Source organism: Bufo gargarizans, chromosome 10 (genome assembly GCF_014858855.1).
Source record: "Bufo gargarizans isolate SCDJY-AF-19 chromosome 10, ASM1485885v1, whole genome shotgun sequence".
In the NCBI taxonomy this organism is placed as follows: Eukaryota; Metazoa; Chordata; class Amphibia; order Anura; family Bufonidae; genus Bufo; species Bufo gargarizans.
The window spans coordinates 38,345,901-38,365,141 of record NC_058089.1 but is presented as its reverse complement, the minus strand read 5'-3'; the positions used below and the strand labels follow the sequence as shown (position 1 = coordinate 38,365,141).

The 19,241-nt window shown below is 44.7% G+C and overlaps 1 protein-coding gene across 1 annotated transcript in view; it reads right to left on the bottom strand.

Moving 5' to 3' along the window:
- ATG2A (autophagy related 2A) overlaps positions 1–19,241 on the bottom strand; it is a 132,516-nt gene that overhangs the window by 92,529 nt on the left and 20,746 nt on the right. Inside the window, exons 10-13 of the mRNA XM_044269730.1 lie at positions 17,431–17,515; positions 12,773–13,025; positions 7,064–7,223; positions 3,879–3,962 (exon numbers count right to left, since the gene is read on the bottom strand). Of these exons, the coding sequence (XP_044125665.1) occupies positions 3,879–3,962; positions 7,064–7,223; positions 12,773–13,025; positions 17,431–17,515 (582 nt within the window). The remainder of the gene's footprint in view (positions 1–3,878; positions 3,963–7,063; positions 7,224–12,772; positions 13,026–17,430; positions 17,516–19,241) is intronic.

The following is a 19,241-nucleotide window of genomic DNA, read 5'->3' as shown; positions in this document are numbered from 1 at the left end:
CTGTGCCTTTGGGCACCAGGCTGGTTGAGGTCTGAAGAATGGCTTCCTCCGTAGAGGATCTGGAAGGGGCTGCTGTTGCTGCCGGACGCGTGCCGGAGAATGGACAAAAGGACTGGACTCGGGGACTTGTTTGCTTAGCGCGAAACATGCGCCTGGACTTTCTTTGCGGGAGATGGGTACTTTTACCGCCCATAGCCTCAGAGATGATTTCATCAAGCCGGGTCCAGAACAAACGGGAGACGGCTAACGGAAGGCTGGTAAGGGAACGCTTTGACGAAGAGTCCGCTGCCCAAACCTTAAGCCAGAGTTCGCGCCTCAAGGTTACCGCGAGAACCGATAAACGGGCAACAAGTGCACCCGTATCCAGGGATGCCTCACAGAGGTACTTTCCCACCTGTGAAATTTGCAGAGCCAAGGACTGGAGCTCGGTGAGCATAATGTCCGCCGCCAAGTCCTGGTTTAACCGGAGTGTCCACTCCGAGACCCAAGCGGAGGCGAAAATGGGCCGAAGCGCTGAGCCACTTGCAGCAAAAATGGACTTCGCTCAAGACTCCATGCGGCAATCCACTGGGTCCTGCAGGGCTATGCCATCAGCTACCGGAATGGTGGTGTTTTTGGCTAGGTGTGCTACCAGAGGGTCCACCTTGGGAGGGAAGGACCACTTAGCCACCCAGTCCGCCAAAAAGAGATACAGCAGATCAAGTCGCTTTGGCGTGTTAAAGCAACGTTCTGGATGATTCCATGCCTTAGCAATGACGACCGAAAAGTCGTCATGTAAGGTGAAGGCATTAGGAGTTTGCCTGGCTCGGAGAAAAGCACTCCCTGGTGACTAGTGGAGGGGGAGTCGTCCTGCACCTGGAAGGTGTCACGGACAGCAGAAACTAAGCTGTCCACCATGGAAGCAATCTTGGAAGATTGTTCCGGATCCATATTCGAGTCAAAGACACTAATTTCCCCATCTGGCAGAACTTCTCCTGGGAGGGAGGATGTTACCGAGCGTGACCCATGGTGAAGAGGAGATGCTGAGGCGTCAGAGGAGGAATGACGTCCTGCCCTGAGCCGATTGGAGAGCGTCTTAGGGGCAGACCTTCGCACAGAGGATGGCGCTGACTGCGCAGGTGGAGATTTATCAACCAAACGAGCCATGAGAGTAAGGGTGGATTGAGATATCTTAGAAAGGTCCTCCACTGCTCGGGACAAGGCACAAGCCCAGTCCGGTTCCATCTGGTCAGGGCGGGCATGCGGCTGCGTGGGCTGGGGGGGCAGAACCTGCGTGGGCTCACAGCATGCAGAGCAGACAGAGTCCAGCTGGCCGCGAGGAAAATTAATTTTGCATTTCACACATGCATAATAAGTGGCAGCTGTTGGAATGCGGGGGTCACCAGTGGTTTCGGACATGGCTGCCCACTGATGTACTCAAGGCTGGAGGGGGAAGGAACCGTCCTACCAGTATGCAGGGGACCCAGGCCCTGTGGTCCCTGAAGACGCGTGCTGCCGGCTGAAGTCCGAGTCCACTGGTGTGGCTGCGGTCCTCTGAATCCTCCGAGCTGCGGCGGGAAACTTAGCCCCGCCCCCTTGTGTCACAGTGGGAGGTGCCAAATGCGGCCTACCCTTCCGAGAAGCCGGGGCCAAAATTTGCGGGGCACAGGGGGGTCTCGCTGGATCCAGGTGACCCTTTGGCTGGCGGGAAGCAGGGGAGCTGGGCTGCCCTGGTCCACTTTTGCTTCTTGGGGAGGTTTAGCGGTGAGGGAATCCGACACCGGTCTAGCTCCCAGGGTAGACAGAGGGACTAGGTGCCTCTGTTTCCCCTACCTAAAAGGGAAAGGGATAAAACAAAAAAATATATAAAATATAACAAAAGGAAGCCGCCCTGCAAGCAGGGAGGTCTGCCTCCTATACACTAAGCTAAAAACTGATATGCTCTCTCCAGGCTGGAGGGGGTATAGCCGGCAGGGGAGGAGCTAATACTTTTTAGCCTAGTGTCGCCTCCTAGTGGCAGCAAGCAGCTATACCCATGGTTCTGTGTCCCCGAATGATACAAGCGAGAAAGTGTAACAGTCATTTCAGTTCATTTTTAATAATGTGTAGGGACAGGGATGTTAAAGTATATTATAAAAACGAAATTATTAGGGAAAGATGTTTCTTTGTACTAGAAAACGAGGTAACTGGTCTACTTAGCAGCGCTCTGAGAATTGGAGAGTGTCTTCAGCATTCCACTGAGCGCTGAAGACATCTGTGTGTAACATACCGCTTGCCCCTTGTCACTACCCCAGTCCTTGCCTCCCTATATGCGCCCTCTCTGCTGTGCCCCTTGCTGCCAGTGCTAACCTTTAGCAGCTCTGCAATTTTAGCTTTTTTCCCCCAGCTCTTTTCTCTTAGCAAGTGGGGATCAAGACTGTCTGCGCCTAACAATGAAAGTAAGTGTACAGTAACACGGTGCACTTACCTAGTGTGTCTCCTAGCACTGGGATAATAGGGAGAACAGTGGGGTTGCAGCGTTCTGTGCTACCAGTAAGTGCGCTATGTTACCGGATACTTACTGTTAGCGTTAAGTGTTGACAGGCCCAATCCCAGTTCTCTTCCATGTACTTATTAACTTAGAGACGAGCACAGGGAAGAGAGGTTAGCACTGGAAGCATGTCAGATGCGCAGTGATAGGGCACATGTACATAGTGACAAGAGGCGGCTGGAAGCCTCTGTATGATACAGGAGTCTTCACCAGCCAGCAGAACGCTGAAGATGGACTCTCCTTAGCAATGCTCACTTACAGTGTTTGACACTTTACACCCTGTTCTCTAGTGGAAAATAAATAAATAAAACTGTTCCTTAATAAAGTATATTACAAAAATGTTTAACACCAGTGTTCCTACACTATATTAAAAATAAACTGAAATGACACAGCAGACACTCAGGGCTAATGTCTGCGATCAGCAATAACTTTTGATCGCAGACATTTAATTCCTCAGATGCTGCAGTCAATTGTGACCACGGCATCTGAGGCAGCTTTCCCTGGGAGCACTGCGCTCCTGAGGCCGGATCAGCTCCCCTGTGTGGCACAGGGGAGCCGTTTGTTTTCTATTGTGGCCTCGGCCCCTATAAAGTAGAGAGATCACTGGCCTCTCTGGTTACTGGGATCGTGGGAGCTTTTTCCTACAGTGTGGAAGTGCAGCGACTGCTGCTGAACTGCAGGGCGGTTGTAACCCCAGGATCAGAGCAGTGTATAATGTGATAGAAAAATTTATCTGGACAATCACAATACATTAGTAAGTGCCTTGTATTATGTTTCTCTACAGGATAAATGCCATGTGCTGACGTGAGACAACCAATTTAAAGAGGACTTGCCCCCATGATGAATTGATCTTGGAGCTTCTTATCATATAACTATGTTGTTCTGTTAGTCAGTGCCTCCCACTTGAAGTTTATTAATGAATCTTCAGATGTGTTACCAGTTTGGGGGTGCTCCTGCACAGTCTGACACTGGTTGACTGGAAAGTGTGGGTCTGTGCAGGGACACCCCCAGCTGCTGACCCCCAGCTGCAGATTCATTAATAACCAAGAACTTAGGTACTAAAGAGCATAGTGTGCGAAACAATGTTCCACAAAAGTATTATCGAGAATAAAATGACTTACTAAAACAGACATGTCAGAAGAGGACAGGTGTTGAAACAAAAAGGAATGACCGAGCACTACAGCAAAGGCTCCACAGTGACTTTGGGCAACCTCCATGTTTCCCGTTGGGGGGACCAATTTTGTGAGAAATACAAAAATTCCAACATTGAGGTTGTGCAAGAGTAACCAGTGAGTTCACCGCGCAACCAACAGTCATTGTAGAGCCAACGCCATAAAGACATGGAGAAGATACCTGACATGACACTCACTCTGGATGGCGTCCTGTGAATCCGCTTGTAATGTATTTGAGCACAGGGACGAGACGAGGATGCTGGACTATGAAAAATCATGAGCTAAGTTTAAGAAAAAGAGATAAAAAATATTTAAAATACATGAAAGGCTAAGAAAATGACTCAGTCTTCAGTCAGTCAGGACATCTGGAAGGGTCTTTTCACAACATGCGTCTTGTGTCAGCTTATTGTATGTGCTGGAGACCTCATACATTAAAAGATCCATACTACAGGTGACACTGCACCGCATTTACCCATGTTTAAAAAAAAAAGTATAAATTGCGGTGCATACATTTTTGTACTGGATGCCTCTGTATGGAATAGCGCAGTGTGCAGCACTAGTTAATGCTATTTTTGCCAGATACAGACCAGCACATTTCCAATGGGTCCATTTAACATATATGCCAGGGGTTTTCAGAGAGCAAAAAAAATTAAACAGGCACAAAAAATGAATTGTAAAAAAAGCCTTAGAAAATATCTTTATTCTTTATCAGTTCTAGAAAATCTAGAAATGGCAACACTGTACAATAAAAATGATGCACCTTGACGCAGAGGTACTTGATGCCACTTTATGGTGCCCTCCACTCACATTAAGTGCCTCTTGGTAAAGGCACTAGGCAGACAGCAACCTATACGGATGGTTTTGCATGCAAGTTCAGTCAGTTTTGTCTGTGACTGCTGAGATGCAATCTGTTTTTCACGCAAGCCCCATTCATTTCTATGGAGCCAAGGCTAAGTGACAATTGCACAATATAGAACGTGCTGCGATTTTTCCTGAACACAGAGATGATGTGTGAAAAGTGATGCTCAAGTACACAGACCCATTGAAATGAATGGGTCAGGACTCAGTCTGGATGCAATGCATTCATTACACTCATCGCATCCAGACGGAAAACTTGCTCGTGTGAAAGGGTCCTAAAAGTCTGACTGTCCCGAATACGCTCACCGCTTTTATCCAGTATGAGGGAGCGCAACAGGGTAATAGAAGTATATAAGGGAATTACTTATAAGGCCCTAGAAACAAGAAAAGTTTCAGCTAAGATCAATGTTTGCACAGGAAAAAAATAAATCTAGTAACATATAGCCCTCCATATCTAAGGCTACTTTCACACTAGTGGTAGCCTTCTCCAGCAGGCTGTTGCGGCGGGTGAACAGCCTGCCGCTCTGGCTCTATTGACTATAATGGGGACGGGCCGGAGTTCCAGCGGCAGTACGGCAAACATGGCGAGAGGCGGCCGGAATAAAACTACGAGATGTCACTAAAACTACGTCACCCGCCGGAAGAGCCTGCCGGAGAAGGTTGCCGCTAGTGTGAAAGTAGCCTAAGGCAGAATGTGCAGGTGACACAGAAGCGTTCAGTGACTGCACTTTCCTGCCCAAAATAATCTAAGGCCAACTGGCTTTCCATCACATTGACTCCGTGCGAGGGGGGCCCAAACGGAAACCTCCACTGGTGTTTTGTCAAAGCTGAATGTACATCTTTTACAATATTGTGAGAAGTGTCAGTTCAAATATGTAGTGAAGAATTAAAAGCATTCTCATTACAAAGAATCCATCTATCTATCTCCCTCCCAGATTTCTTAGAAGGCTGTATGGTGTCAGCAAAGTACCGTTTGCTGGGGCTGGTTTATTCAGACTTGGTTTAGGAGCTGGATTGTTTTTGGAATGGTAGGTAGGATTGGTAGAGGGACCTGCCATTCGACCCTGCTCCAGTACAGCTATTCCCTCTAGCCTGAGGTGTTCTCAGGTGTATTCACTTGGATCATTACTGGGGGATAAGTAGCGGCCTCAGACTGTCTGTCTGAGTCAGAGCCTTGAATCTGGTAGACGTTTCTCCTGTGAAAAGCCTTATCTGCATAGGATTTGTACTTCGGTGAGGTAGAAACCACAGTTTAGTTAGTGCTCAGATGGGCCAAGACTTTGATTTAATGTTTGTGTTAGTTTGGTGCCATGGTTATATATATAATTTGATGTAGTATAGCCAGACATGCTGTGCCTACTGTATCTTTCACATTTTGGTTCTTTTCCTTCCTTCTGTTGGCTCGTGTAAATGTAATATTCACTCTATAAACGCTTGCTGAGGAGTTGGGTTTTGTCCAGTCTGATTTATGAGCTGTGTTGTGTGTGCTGAGTAAATCCCATGTCCCCTCCTGGTTACAAATATACTCTTCCTCTCATACTATTTTTCTGAAACACAAGACACTAAAGCTGCATTCCCCCTCCTCCACATCTTCTATTTACTGTTTTACACTAGGCAGTTTTTGGGGGAATAAGGGGGTTTCTGAACAGAGGACCCGAAGGACGGGAAGGGAAGGTGAGGAAGATGCCACATTCCTATAATAAGATATATTACAAGATATCATTGACATTTATTAATCACTCAATGCAAAAACAGATAAATAACAAAATGCATGTCTTAACAGGTGGCCCCAGTGAAGATCAGAAGCCCAAAAGCATCTTTGCAGAGAGGCTTTTGGTAGAGTACAGTTCCTGGTTGATTTTGAAGGCCCCGTTTTGGAGATAGAGTGGGTCCTGACATTTATTACAATCTATGGGGTTGTCGAGATGGGACAACCCCTTTAAACTTCTGGTGGGAAAAGCAGCTTGAATGAGAATTGGAGATACACTTTAAAGGGAACCTGTCATGTGGATATTTGATTATAATCTAACTAATTCTATACAATCATTAACTACTAAAAAGTACCTTAGATGTATTCACTTACTGGTGTGACAGATGGTTACCTCATAATATACACACAAAGATGCCACATGCCGCATGCTAATGAGCTGATTTGAGTCCAGCGTGATGTCATTGAGTCCAGCGTTTATTTAATTCAGAGCTATAGCCACTCCCCTGCCCACCTGCTGCTGATTCATATGGAAAATAACTGTCAATCTGCAGTAGGTAGGCAGGGAGAGTCATCATTATCAGCTGGAGCTTTTCAATACAAGATGTTGGCAGATTAACTGGATCAATTAAAGAAAGTGAGCCGGCATTTTGCTAAGAGAATCAGTCACTTATTTATGTTGCCCTTAGTTAGGACACCATAAAACTGGTGACAGGTTCCCTTTAAGTTAATATTCCTCTATCTAGCACATCTTCCAGAACAGAGTCAGCAGTTCAGTGTCCCACTTAGCTGCCTTTACACATATATTACACATACCTTAGTGTATTCTGGGACTTTATCCTTGCTGGACCTGTGGCCTCCTTGCCAGAGACATTCCAAAATCTCCAGTGTTCCACAACTGAGGTCTATACTGCTTTTCTGTGCTCCTTTACCCGACCTCTGCTCACAGACTACCTGAACTGCAAGAGCTGTGACTCTGTAACAGATGTTAGTTTAATACAGTAAAAAATAAATAAAAATTGGCCAAAAATAAACTTGGTAATATCACATCGCTTTATTACATACAGGCATACACTAGGGTCATTAACATTAGCTCTGGGGCGCCGCAATTATACAAAGTCTACTACTCTCTAACGTAGGAGAAGCCATGTAATTTATACCCGAAAGCACAAGAAGTTACAATCCACAACTTATTAATTCTATCTGTTTCTGGGTGCGCAAATGTCAGCTACTATAACTCAGAGAGGTTGTTCTCCAGGCCAGAACGGTACATTCACAGTTACCGTAAGTAGTGATGTGGACAGGGCAAAGAGAGTGGAGGTCCATGTGCAAAAAAACTAGTGGGGGTCCATTCTACCAGACCCCACAGACGCACATAGGAGTGGTTGTTGTTGTTGACAACTCTTAACCAGAGAAGATGAGAAGATTGTCAGCCAGACGTTCCAGGATCCCTGTTTTACTGAGAGGTGGAGAGTGTGTACACTACTCATATACATAATGACTGCCAGATTATGAAATATAGGGCAGATTTGAAGAACCAACCTAGGTGACAGAGACACCAGAGAACAACCCCCCTACATTGTGAGATGATTCTGAGAACTAGTAGATTTGTGAATGGTAATATAACAGGAAGTGTACCTATTGTCACATCTATATCCGATCAGTGGGGTCCGACAACTCCACCGATCAGAAGTGGCAGACCGCTGCGGCACTGGAAACTGTACTGTGTACAGTGGAACTACACTGTGTAGTTTTGGGCACCAGCATACTGCAGCTCAACGCTCAATTATTTGAATAGAGCGGACTTGCAGTACCCCAAAACGGCCACTACACGGAGTACGGACTTCTGATATGGTGGCTGCCCAAAACAGCTGATCGGTGTGGGTGATGGGTGTCGGACCCCAACAATCTACTTTTAACTGGATTCCAGCAATGATGTTTAATGACATTCTTCCAGGGTGACAAGGTGCCTCGTCTTCGGGTTGTTTACAGGTAGAATGCATACATCCCATACTGTAGTGTTTAGGACTAGAGGAAACAAGTTCATTATGGGGGTTATCCAGGGACTAAGAATGTCTCATTTACTGTAATGTAAATGCATATTTGTATCCTATCTGCCCATGCTCAGTGCAGTCTGGAAGTTCAGTAGTCTGACATTGATTGCTGACGTCATGAGCCCGCATCATGTGACCGCTGACCGAGCTCCCTGCTCCTTAATGTCGGCTCCTCACTCGAAGAGGTTCACAATTACAGCCCAGTGATGGAGCTAAAGGGCATCTGTCAGCAGATTTGCATGTGTGCTTGGCAGCTGAAGACATCTGTGTTGGTCCCATGTACATATGTGCCCGCATTACAAAGAAAAATTGTGTTTTAATATATGCAAATGAGCCTCTAGGAGCAAAGGGGGCGTTATCGTTACACCTAGAGACTCAGCTCTGTCTGCTACTGCTGCACCCTCTGCACTTTCATTGACAGGACTAGGAGTCAATCTTTACACTGCTTGGCCCTGTCAATTAAAGTAAAGAGGGTGCGGCAGTTGCAGAGAGAGCAGAGCCTCTAGGTGTAACTGCAACGCCCCTGTTGCTCATAGACGCTCATTTGCATATAATAAAATATCATTTTTCTCAGCAATACGGACATATGAACATGGGACCAACACAGATGCCTTCAGCTGGCAAGGTCAGCCAGTTTCATAGGTACAGATCTGCTGACAGATGCCCTTTAAATGGAGTGAAGCATGACGGTGGATCTTACATGTGATTGCAGTGCGCTGATATTGGCTTTACATACAAAGCAAAGCCAGACCGCGATCGTATCTTTGTGATCTGTGTGAAGAGCATTATATTATATTAAAGGGGTAACTATCAGATTGGTGGGGGTCCAACCGCTGGGACCCCCACCGATCACAAGAATGGGGGCCCTGTACCCCATGCAGGCCCCCTGCTGCTCCCATGAAATGACCGGAGTGGCCAGTCACACATGTGCACGGCTGCTCCACTTATTTCTATCGGAATTTCGGAGATAGCCGCTATCTCCGGAACTCCCATAGAAATGAATGGGGCGGCTGTGCACATGTGCGACCGGCCACTGTGGTCATTTCAGGGGGCCTCCACGGCATACGGGGCCCCCGTTTTCATGATTGATGGGGGTCCCAGCGGTAGGACCCCCACCAATCTGATAGTTATCCCCTATCCTAATAGGGGATAACTTTTACCCTCCAGGAATACCCCTTAAGTAGCTCTAGAATTACATTGTCAAGTTTATTTCACAGTATTTTGGAACTTTCAAATAAAGCACCCCCGCTACACACATTGTTCAATTCTGATGACATTGCAGCAAGACGTCCTGCGGCGTGCGCATGATAATGACATTGCAGCAGGGCAGCCCAATGGCCGCAATGTGCATTATCGCTGTTTCACACGAGCGCGTGCAGTGCGGGAATCGCGCTCTGTGTGTGAGCGTGATCCTCTGTTCTGGACACTCCAAACGTCTACCACTCACTTTCCTCCACTGCCACTCAGAGATGGTCACACACTGGGCCTCATCTCTATCGACCTCTGTCCCTTATCTAATCTGTCCAGCTCACATCTCTACCAACCACAATCTACCTCCCCCCCCCATACACAAACTAGAACATCCTTACGAGGAACATTCATTACACATCTTGACTTTAGCTCTTTATCGGAGTCCCTTTGGCCCCTCTCTACCATATATTCCCCTCCATGATGCAGATGCAGCTGCCACTTTGTATAACACTGCAATGACTTCAACTGAGTCGCCCCCTCGCACACAACAAAACTTGATGAATCGGCAGGTGCCCCTGGCAAACCAGTCTGACCAAGGAAATGAGACAATCTTCCAGGGTTGCAGAGCGGCCATGGAAGAAATCCCATTCTAAAAAAGTACAAAAACGTCTGCACTACTGCAAAACAAGCCTTCTTTACATCTCTCATATCTTCCCTGTCTCATGATCCGAACAACTACTAAAACACTCAACTCTCTAATCCATCCCCTCATGCCCGTTTCTTTACCTCTCATCTCAGCAGAGGACTTTGCCACATACTTCAAGCAAAAGATTATCAGCCTGAGGTCCTCTGCACAACTAATCAGTATGTTTGCAGGCTGTTATTTTCAGTTTTCTTTGAATCCAGTCATCTGACAGCTCATGTGTAGCTCTTATCTCTGATCTTCTGATATCACAAACACGTATTTAACCCATATTCTTATCAGTTTGATAACAAATGAGCTATATCGAGTGTTTATGAGGTCAGGAGATCAGCAATAAGAGCTACACATGAGCCGTCAGATGACAGTATTCAACGAAAAAGTGACAGCCTGCAAACAGACATTTTTAACCCCTGTATCTCAAATGGATGAACATTTTTTATAAAGATCAATGAAAATGGATATTTTTAGCACAAAAGGAGTACAATTCAATAACAAAAAAAATTGCCTTGAAGGTTTCCATGGACTTTAAATAACAATAAAGAGAACCCAGTTAAAAGGGAACCTGTCACCGGGATTTGGGGTATAAAGCTGAGGACATGGGTTGCTAGATGGCCGCTAGCACATCCGCAATACCCAGTCCCCATAGCTCGGTGTGCTTTTATTGTGTGAAAAAAAAATGATTTGATCCATATGCAAATTAACCTGAGATGAGTCCTGTATGTGAGAAGAGTCAGGGCCAGGACTCATCTCAGGTTAATTTGCATATGTATCAAATCGTTTTTTTTACACAATAAAAGCACACAGAGCTATGGGGACTGGATATTGCGGATGTGCTAGCGGCCATCTAGCAACCCATGTCCTCAGCTCTATACACAAAATCCCAGTGACAGGTTCCCTTTAAGGTTACTTTCACACCAGCGTCTTCAATTCCGCTATTGAGATCAGTCATAGGATCTCAAAAGCGGAGGAAAACGCTTCAGTTTAGTCCCCATTCATTGTCAATGGGGACAAAACTGAACTGAACAAAACAGAATGCATTCTGTTCCGTTTGGCTTCCTCCCCGTTATGTGGTGCGGAGCAAAATGGATCCGTCCTGACACACAATGTAAGTCAATGGGGACGGATCAGTTTTCTCTGACACAATAGAAAACAGATCTGTCCCCCTTTGACTTTCAATAGTGTTCATGACGGATCCGTCTTGGCTATAGAAGACATAATACAACCGGATCCATTCATGGGGGATGCATGCGGTTGTATTATTGTAACGGAAGCATTTTTTGCAGATCCATGACGGATCCGCAAAAAAAGCTAGTGCGAAAGTAGCCTAAGTCAATCTTGGTGTCTGCTTGTATAAAAATGTCTTCAGATTTTAAGATTATTTTACTATATTTTTAGTGTAGTAGGGTATGCTTGCTTTATAGCAGCTTCAATAAATGGGAATTAAAGGGCATCTGTCAGCAGTTTTGTACCTATGCACCGGCTGACCTGTTACATGTGCGCTTGGCAGCTGAAGACATCTGTGTTGGTCCCATGTTCTTATGTGTCCACATTGCTGAGAAAACATATGTTTTATTATATGCAAGTGAGCCTGTAGGACCAACGGGGGCGTTGACATTACACCTAGAGGCTCTGCTCTCTCTGCAACTACTATGCCCTCTGCACTTTGGTTGATAGGTCTAGGGCCAGGCAGTGTAAATGTCATCACTCCTGCTCCTGTCAATCAAGGTGGAGAGGATGCGGCAGTTGCGGAGACAGCAAAGCCTCTAGGTGTAATGTCAACACCCCCGTTGCTCCTAGAGGCTCATTTGCATATAATAAAACATAATATTTCTCAGCAACGCGAGCACATGTAAACAAGCGACCAACACAGATGTCTTCAGCTGCCAAGTGCACATGTAACAGGCCAGCCAGCGTCATAGGTACAAAACTGCTGACAGATGCCCTTTAAAGTGGTTATCCGATGAACGTAAAACTCCTTTTTACTCACTTATCTGGAAGACTTTATCTCTTCTTGGGGCAGGCAGCAGCTCTCAGAATACATTGCACTCCCCTTCCTACCCTGCACACAAAATAGCCCCTTATATAAAGCTTCAGAGATACATATGGTATGTAATCCACCCTCATTTCCTTCTCCACTGTCGAGAGATATATATTATTACATATGTCTAAGAATTTAGACGTAGGGATGAAGGAATAAATGGTGCCTGGGCCTCTTCTCTACGAGATTACTAGGGGAGGGGGAGAGAGCAGGGACGCTACTGAGCATGTTAGTCCACCTCTGAATGCAGGAGAAGGTAGAACAGAAAGACGGACAGCAGAAGAATATTTTTATTGCATGTATATTGCAGTAATTATTTTAAATTGCTATATTCTTTGCATAGTAATACTTTTAGTGGGATAACCCATTTAATGACCAGCGCATACAGAGCCTTACCTTAATGAGCTGCAGAAAAAAACCTGGAAATCTCAGTATGCTCCAGGGACTAGTGTGAACTGCAATATTTCATGGCAATACTTGGTGCCTTCCATGTAAGCAGCAATTCAAAAGTGACATATAACATTCTCCATGCCTCTTACCTGACATTGCTCAGCTGGCAAGCCCTTTGAAAATGCTCCCTTAGGTGGCCAAAGTCCCGCCCACTGAAGGCTCCATCCTTGAAATAACCTAGCTCCTTGAAAAAACGATTTGCTGCCCCCATACAGGCAGGATCCTGTGCATTAGTGGCGTTGGTAGGAATATGTGGCACCATGACAGTAAGACCGCCCACCGTCAGTTTCAGTAGCATCTCAGGCTTGAAAGGTTCCAGAGGGGATGAGGAAAACTGTTTACCTGCCAAAATAGCAGACAATATATGCAACACATTAAAAAGAAGCACTTCCTGCAATTCAGAAAGATGAGACAAGCTACAATTGTCAGACTGTTGTCTTTTAGATAAATACTTAAAAAAAAATTCAAGCTAAAACGTAAAAGTGCCCATAAACTGCATAGAATGAGAATTTGGAGCATCTCCAAAAATTTGGTAAATGGCGTTTTGTGGGATCACAATGTTGATTGCCTATTGGTGGGGGTTCAAATCTCAGCACCATCCTCATCAGCTGTGCCCTCTTTAAAGGCCATGTACACCTTCGCAGGCAATTTTTGTTATTATTGCATTGTACAAAATTTCAGCAAAAAATAATTTTTTCAAATAGTCTCTCTTAAAATTTTTTTAACCATTGTCTTTGTGCAGCCTTCAGTTTCTCTTATAGCAGGATATTAATTTTTTACTTTGTTCCGTCAGGTAGCTCAGCTGACAAGCTCCTTGTCTCTCACCTTATAAACACTCATTATAGCTCAATTCTTATCATACTGATAAAAATGTGGCTTAAAGGGGTTATCCCACTTAGCGTTTTTATACTTACCTGCTGCCACCGCGCGTTCACTTCCTGGATTCTGGCTGGGGGCGGGCTTCATCTTGATTGAAGTCTTCTCCCGGCCGTGCCGCGCGCTGGACTGAACGCGCACGCCGCCGCGCATGCGCAATGGTGACTTGTACGCAGCTCTGTACTATTCTGGCCGGGAAGAAGTCACCGTCGCGCATGCGCGGCAGCGTGCGCGTTCAGGACAGCGAGCGGACCGGTCGGGAGAAAAGAAGGAGTCTTCTGGGCAAGCGCGACCATCGGGATTTTGGAGAAGAGCGAGTCACAACAATAAGGTAAGTGGGGGTGAATTTTATCCTAATCGGTGGGAATTTGTTAATAAAGTATATTTACAAAAATGATCACTGTCAAATCATTAACAGATTTAACAGTGATCATTATGATGGGAATACCCCTTTAAGTGACCTTTTTTGTAGCTTACAGATAAGGTTTATTAGATGACTGTCACAAAGTTTAAAGTAAAAAACAAAACAAAAAAAACACTAACCAATTGTGACAGAACAGCTCAATATTTTTAATAAAGACTAATTTAAAAAAAGATTTTTAGTTCAAAATATGTAAAAAGCAATCATAAAAAAAATTGCCCCTAAAAGGTGTGCATCAGAGATCGCACTACCTTTTCTCCAGAAGAGTAAAAATACTCCTCTTAACAATTTTGAGGAGTATTTTTAGCCAAGGATGCGTACGAATTTTGCAGTAATTCATATATAATGCATAAGCCCACATAACGTTATGAGGCTGATATTTCTGCAGGGAACCATTGCTAGTCTCCCATGCAAATGACGCTGCCATACACAGGGCCCACCTGACGCTGCCATACACAGGGCCCTGTCATCTCCTGAGGATAGGTGAACAATATTAAAAGGCTGTAAAACCCATTTCAACAATTTCTTAATCAACTCTCTCAGCTCCATACAATAGGCAATACAAACCAACTTTCTGACTGTATGATAGTGACACCAAGTGGACAAGTACCGGTAAGGCATTTGCTCAGTGCACCTCTATCACTGGCCATTTACAGCATCATGGTTCACAAACACGTCGCGACATTAAGACCATGGTATGAGTAATCATGTGTGAATTTTTGCATCACTGCCAGTCAGCCAAAGAACTGAGAGGACCATCGGAGTGTGTGAGGTCACCCCGCGCACCAATCAGCTGCTAAATATTGTGTTCAACGAGGGCTGGACAAAGGCAGAACCCCTAACAAACATATATACAGGGATAAAAGAAGATTAGTGCAAAATATATTTATCATTTTATTCTATAATGATTGCTCTGCAATAGGAGGAATTCAACAAAAATGGTTATTTAGAAATGTTGTAGAGACATTTCCAAAGATCACATTGGTGTATTCTGGGAGGCTGAACGGCTGTGTAATGCACAAAGCCCTTTGGCACATCAAAGGCTTAGTTCACAATGGCATCGTAGACTCCTTTCAGGGTCTCCATAGCAGATTCCATCAAGACCAGCAGACAAAAAAAGTCCTGAGTGCAGGACTTTTCACATTTTAGGACTTTTCACATTTTAGGGATTTGGTCAGTGATTTCCATCACTGATTTTGAGCCAAAACCAGATACGGGTCAAACACAGAACAGGTGCAGATCTTTCCCTTATACCTTATGTCTGTGGAGCTTCATTCCTGGTTTAGGCTCACAGTCGGAAATCACTGACATGTGAACTAGGTCTAAAGCCTCATTCAAACTTCAGTGTTTTGGTCAGTGATTTCCATCAGTGACTGTGAGCCAAAACCAAGACTGGAGCCTCCACGGACATAGGGTATAAGGGAAAGATCTGCACCTGTTCTGTGTTTAGAGCTGCACCTGGTTTTGGGTCCAAAATCACTGATGGAAATCACTGACTGAAAACTGATGTGTGACCAAGGCTTAAAGGGTTCCTGTCAGCAGAAAAATGGGTATTAACCTGGCTGACATTAGTACATCACTAATGTCAGCTGAACACAACTATATTAGTGTCATCTCACTGCGTGCCGTCGTTATTGAGAAAAAGTTATTTTTTCTTAATAACGGCGGCAGGCAGTGAGATGGCACTAATATAGTTATGTTCAGCTGACATTAGCACATCGATAATAACCATTTTCCTGCTGACAGAAACCCTTTAACAGAGCAGACACTTGAACAGACCCCATTATAGTCCATGGGTTCGGTGCTGTTCAAATAAGAGATCGATCCGGAACGGAGTAGAACAATGGAAACTGATATCACTGGTGTGAACGCAGTCCAAGAGGCTGCCATTACTAGACCTCCAATTGCAACATATAAATCAACTGCACTTTCCTTAGGGGCTGTTCACATCTCATTTTTGCTTCAAGACCAGCATGAAGGCAGTAACAACGTACTGAAACCTATCTCTTGACATAGACTATAACTTTTTAGGACAGAATACTGTAGCATACGGAACCATGCTATTCTGTCTTGCAAAAAGAAAAATGTATACGTGAAGTTTTGATTAACATTGCAGTCTGTGGGAGATAAATGGAAATGTAAAGCACTGAAATGTATGCGAGACATATCCCTGATATTGCATACGGCCGTGAGCGGTCCATGGAACCGCGGCCTGGATTCCTGCTGAGAGCAGGAGCGCACGGCGTCATTGGTTGCTATGACGCCGTGCGCTCCCTGCTGCCGCCGCAATACAGTGACGAACTGGTATGATCTATACCAGTGTATTACTGTACTGTGGCGGCAGCAGGGAGCGCACGGCGTCATAGCAACCAATGACGCCATGCGCTCCTGCTCTCAGCAGGAATCCAGGCCGCGGTTCCACGAACCGCTCACGGCCGTGTGCATTCGGCCTATGTCTGCATAAGTTTTTTCATGTACATTTAACGTATATACTAAAAGGTACATTGTAAGCAGCCCCTTAAAATGTTACGTCAGGATCCTCGCACCTTTGCTGGAGGGGTTGTGGTCAGAGAGGCACACTATACCATATTGGTCTTGTCCACTGTTACAGGGTATATGGGGCACCACTTTCTCTCTCGCTTCGGACCTACTGGGTAGCCAGCTCTCGCCTTCTCCCTCACTGGCCCTTCTCTACATTGATCTGGATAAAATACCTAGCGATGTTAGGGTGGTGTTGGGGCATCTTTTTCTTTCAACCAAATTGGCCATTACTCAAAACTGGAAATCCCAGATTGTCCCCAGCTTAACGGATATTACCCGCAAGCTTAATTCCACTTATATACATGAAAAAATGTTAGCGAGGGCTGGACACTCATCCGCAGCGTTCCTGGAGTTGCTCCCCGCTTGCATTACAATCCCCTGACTGATCTTGCTATATCTGTCTAATAAATGCCTGATGCACAAAGCAATGTCTATATATGTACCTATCCCATGTATGTACTGAATGTTATTTGTTTTATTTGTCTGTTTTTGACTATTCATTGAGATACATGTAATACGGTTAAGTTGGCGCTGCCAATGTGGCCATGTAAAGCGCTGACTTTGTACCTGTTCATTGAAGATCATTCGTATGTCTAAAAGTCAATTAAAACATATTGATTAAAAATGTTACGTCAGATTTCCAGCAACACAGCCAAGTGTGTTGAGGCTTTCAAGAGAGTCGTACAGCCTTGATCTAAAAACTGGCAGTGGTCCGACTACCAAGGCTCCACAGATTCTCCTGATAAATATCTAGGACACGGCAGAAGATGAATTCTGCCTGGATGACAGTAATTGTTATATACATTTATAAGGTTATTAGTATAGGATGCTCTGAGATGCCATTGTTGCAGGTCAAAAACACAATGTTCATTAATAAAAAACAGTACTTAAAAAAATAAATCCTCTCACCTTGTATTTTGTGGCGGTTTTGCAATGGTGGAAGAGTCGCAGAAAATGGCGAGTTTCCAAAACGTCTAGGGCTGCTGAGCATTAACTGAATGACGTAAAATACAATAATTAAATGTAAACGAAAAACCTTTCCACAGAAAATGTATTAAAATAAATACAATGAATAGCAAATAAAAGTTATTGTTGCTGACGCAAGAGGACCTGTCACCACTCCTAACATGCCTTGTATTAATAGCTTCATGCATTCCCCATGTAATAACAATTCTAGAACATCTGTTCTTATGTCTCTATGATATGCCATTCCTTTATTATTTCTACTAGATGTTATGAATGAATTGCTAGCAGTCTGCAGTAAGGGTACAGAGGGGTGGTAACAAGTTGAGGGGGGTGTACCTGCACAGACTTGCTGTATCAAATCAGTGCTGCCATTGTCAGTGCAGGGACCCTCCCCCAACTGGTTACCACCCCTCTGTACCTTTACAGCAGACTGCTAGTAATTCATTCATAACTTCTAGGAGAAATAATAAAGGAATGGCACCACATAGAGTCATAAGAATAGATGCTCCAGAATGGTCATTACATGAGGAATGCATGAAGCTAGTAAAACAGGCATGTCAGGGGAGGTGAAAGGTCCTCTTTACAGTGAGATAAATATCTCGGCAAAAGACAACTTTTCCCATTTTTTTATACAAAGTTGGCATTTGACCAAGATATTTATCTCACCCAGCATGGGTATATGTAAAATGACACCCCAAAACACATTCCCCAACTTCTCCTGAGTACGGCGATACCACATGTGTGACACTTTTTTGCAGCCTAGGTGGGCAAAGGGGCACACATTCCAAAGAGCACCTTTTGGATTTCACAGGCCATTTTTTACAGATTTTGATTTCAAACTACTTCACACGCATTTAAGCCCCTAAAATGCCAGGGCAGTATAACTACCCCACAAGTGACCCCATTTTGGAAAGAAGACACCCCAAGGTATTTCGTGATGGGCATAGTGAGTTCATGGAAGTTTTTATTTTTTGCCACAAGTTAGTGGAATATGAGACTTTGTAAGGAAAAAAAAATAAAACAATCATCATTTTCCGCTAACTTGTGACAAAAAATAAAATATTCTAGGAACTCGCCATGCCCCTCACGGAATACCTTGGGGTGTCTTCTTTCCAAAATGGGGTCACTTGTGGGGTAGTTATACTGCCCTGGCATTTTAGGGGCTTAAATGCGTGTGAAGTAGTTTGAAATCAAAATCTGTAAAAAATGGCCTGTGAAATCCAAAAGGTGCTCTTTGGAATGTGTGCCCCTTTGCCCACCTAGGCTGCAAAAAAGTGTCACACATGTGGTATCGCCGTACTCAGGAGAAGTTGGGGAATGTGTTTTGGGGTGTCATTTTACATATACCCATGCTGGGTGAGATAAATATCTTGGTCAAATGCCAACTTTGTATAAAAAAAATGGGAAAAGTTGTCTTTTGCCGAGATATTTATCTCACCCAGCATGGGTATATGTAAAATGACACCCCAAAACACATTCCCCAACTTCTCCTGAATACGGCGATACCAGATGTGTGACACTTTTTTGCAGCCTAGGGGCGCAAAGGGGCCCAAATTCCTTTTAGGAGGGCATTTTTAGACATTTGGATCCCAGACTTCTTCTCACGCTTTAGGGCCCCTAAAAAGCCAGGGCAGTATAAATACCCCACATGTGACCCCATTTTGGAAAGAAGACACCCCAAGGTATTCAATGAGGGGCATGCCGAGTTCATAGAAATGTTTTTTTTTGGCACAAGTTAGCAGAAATTGATATTT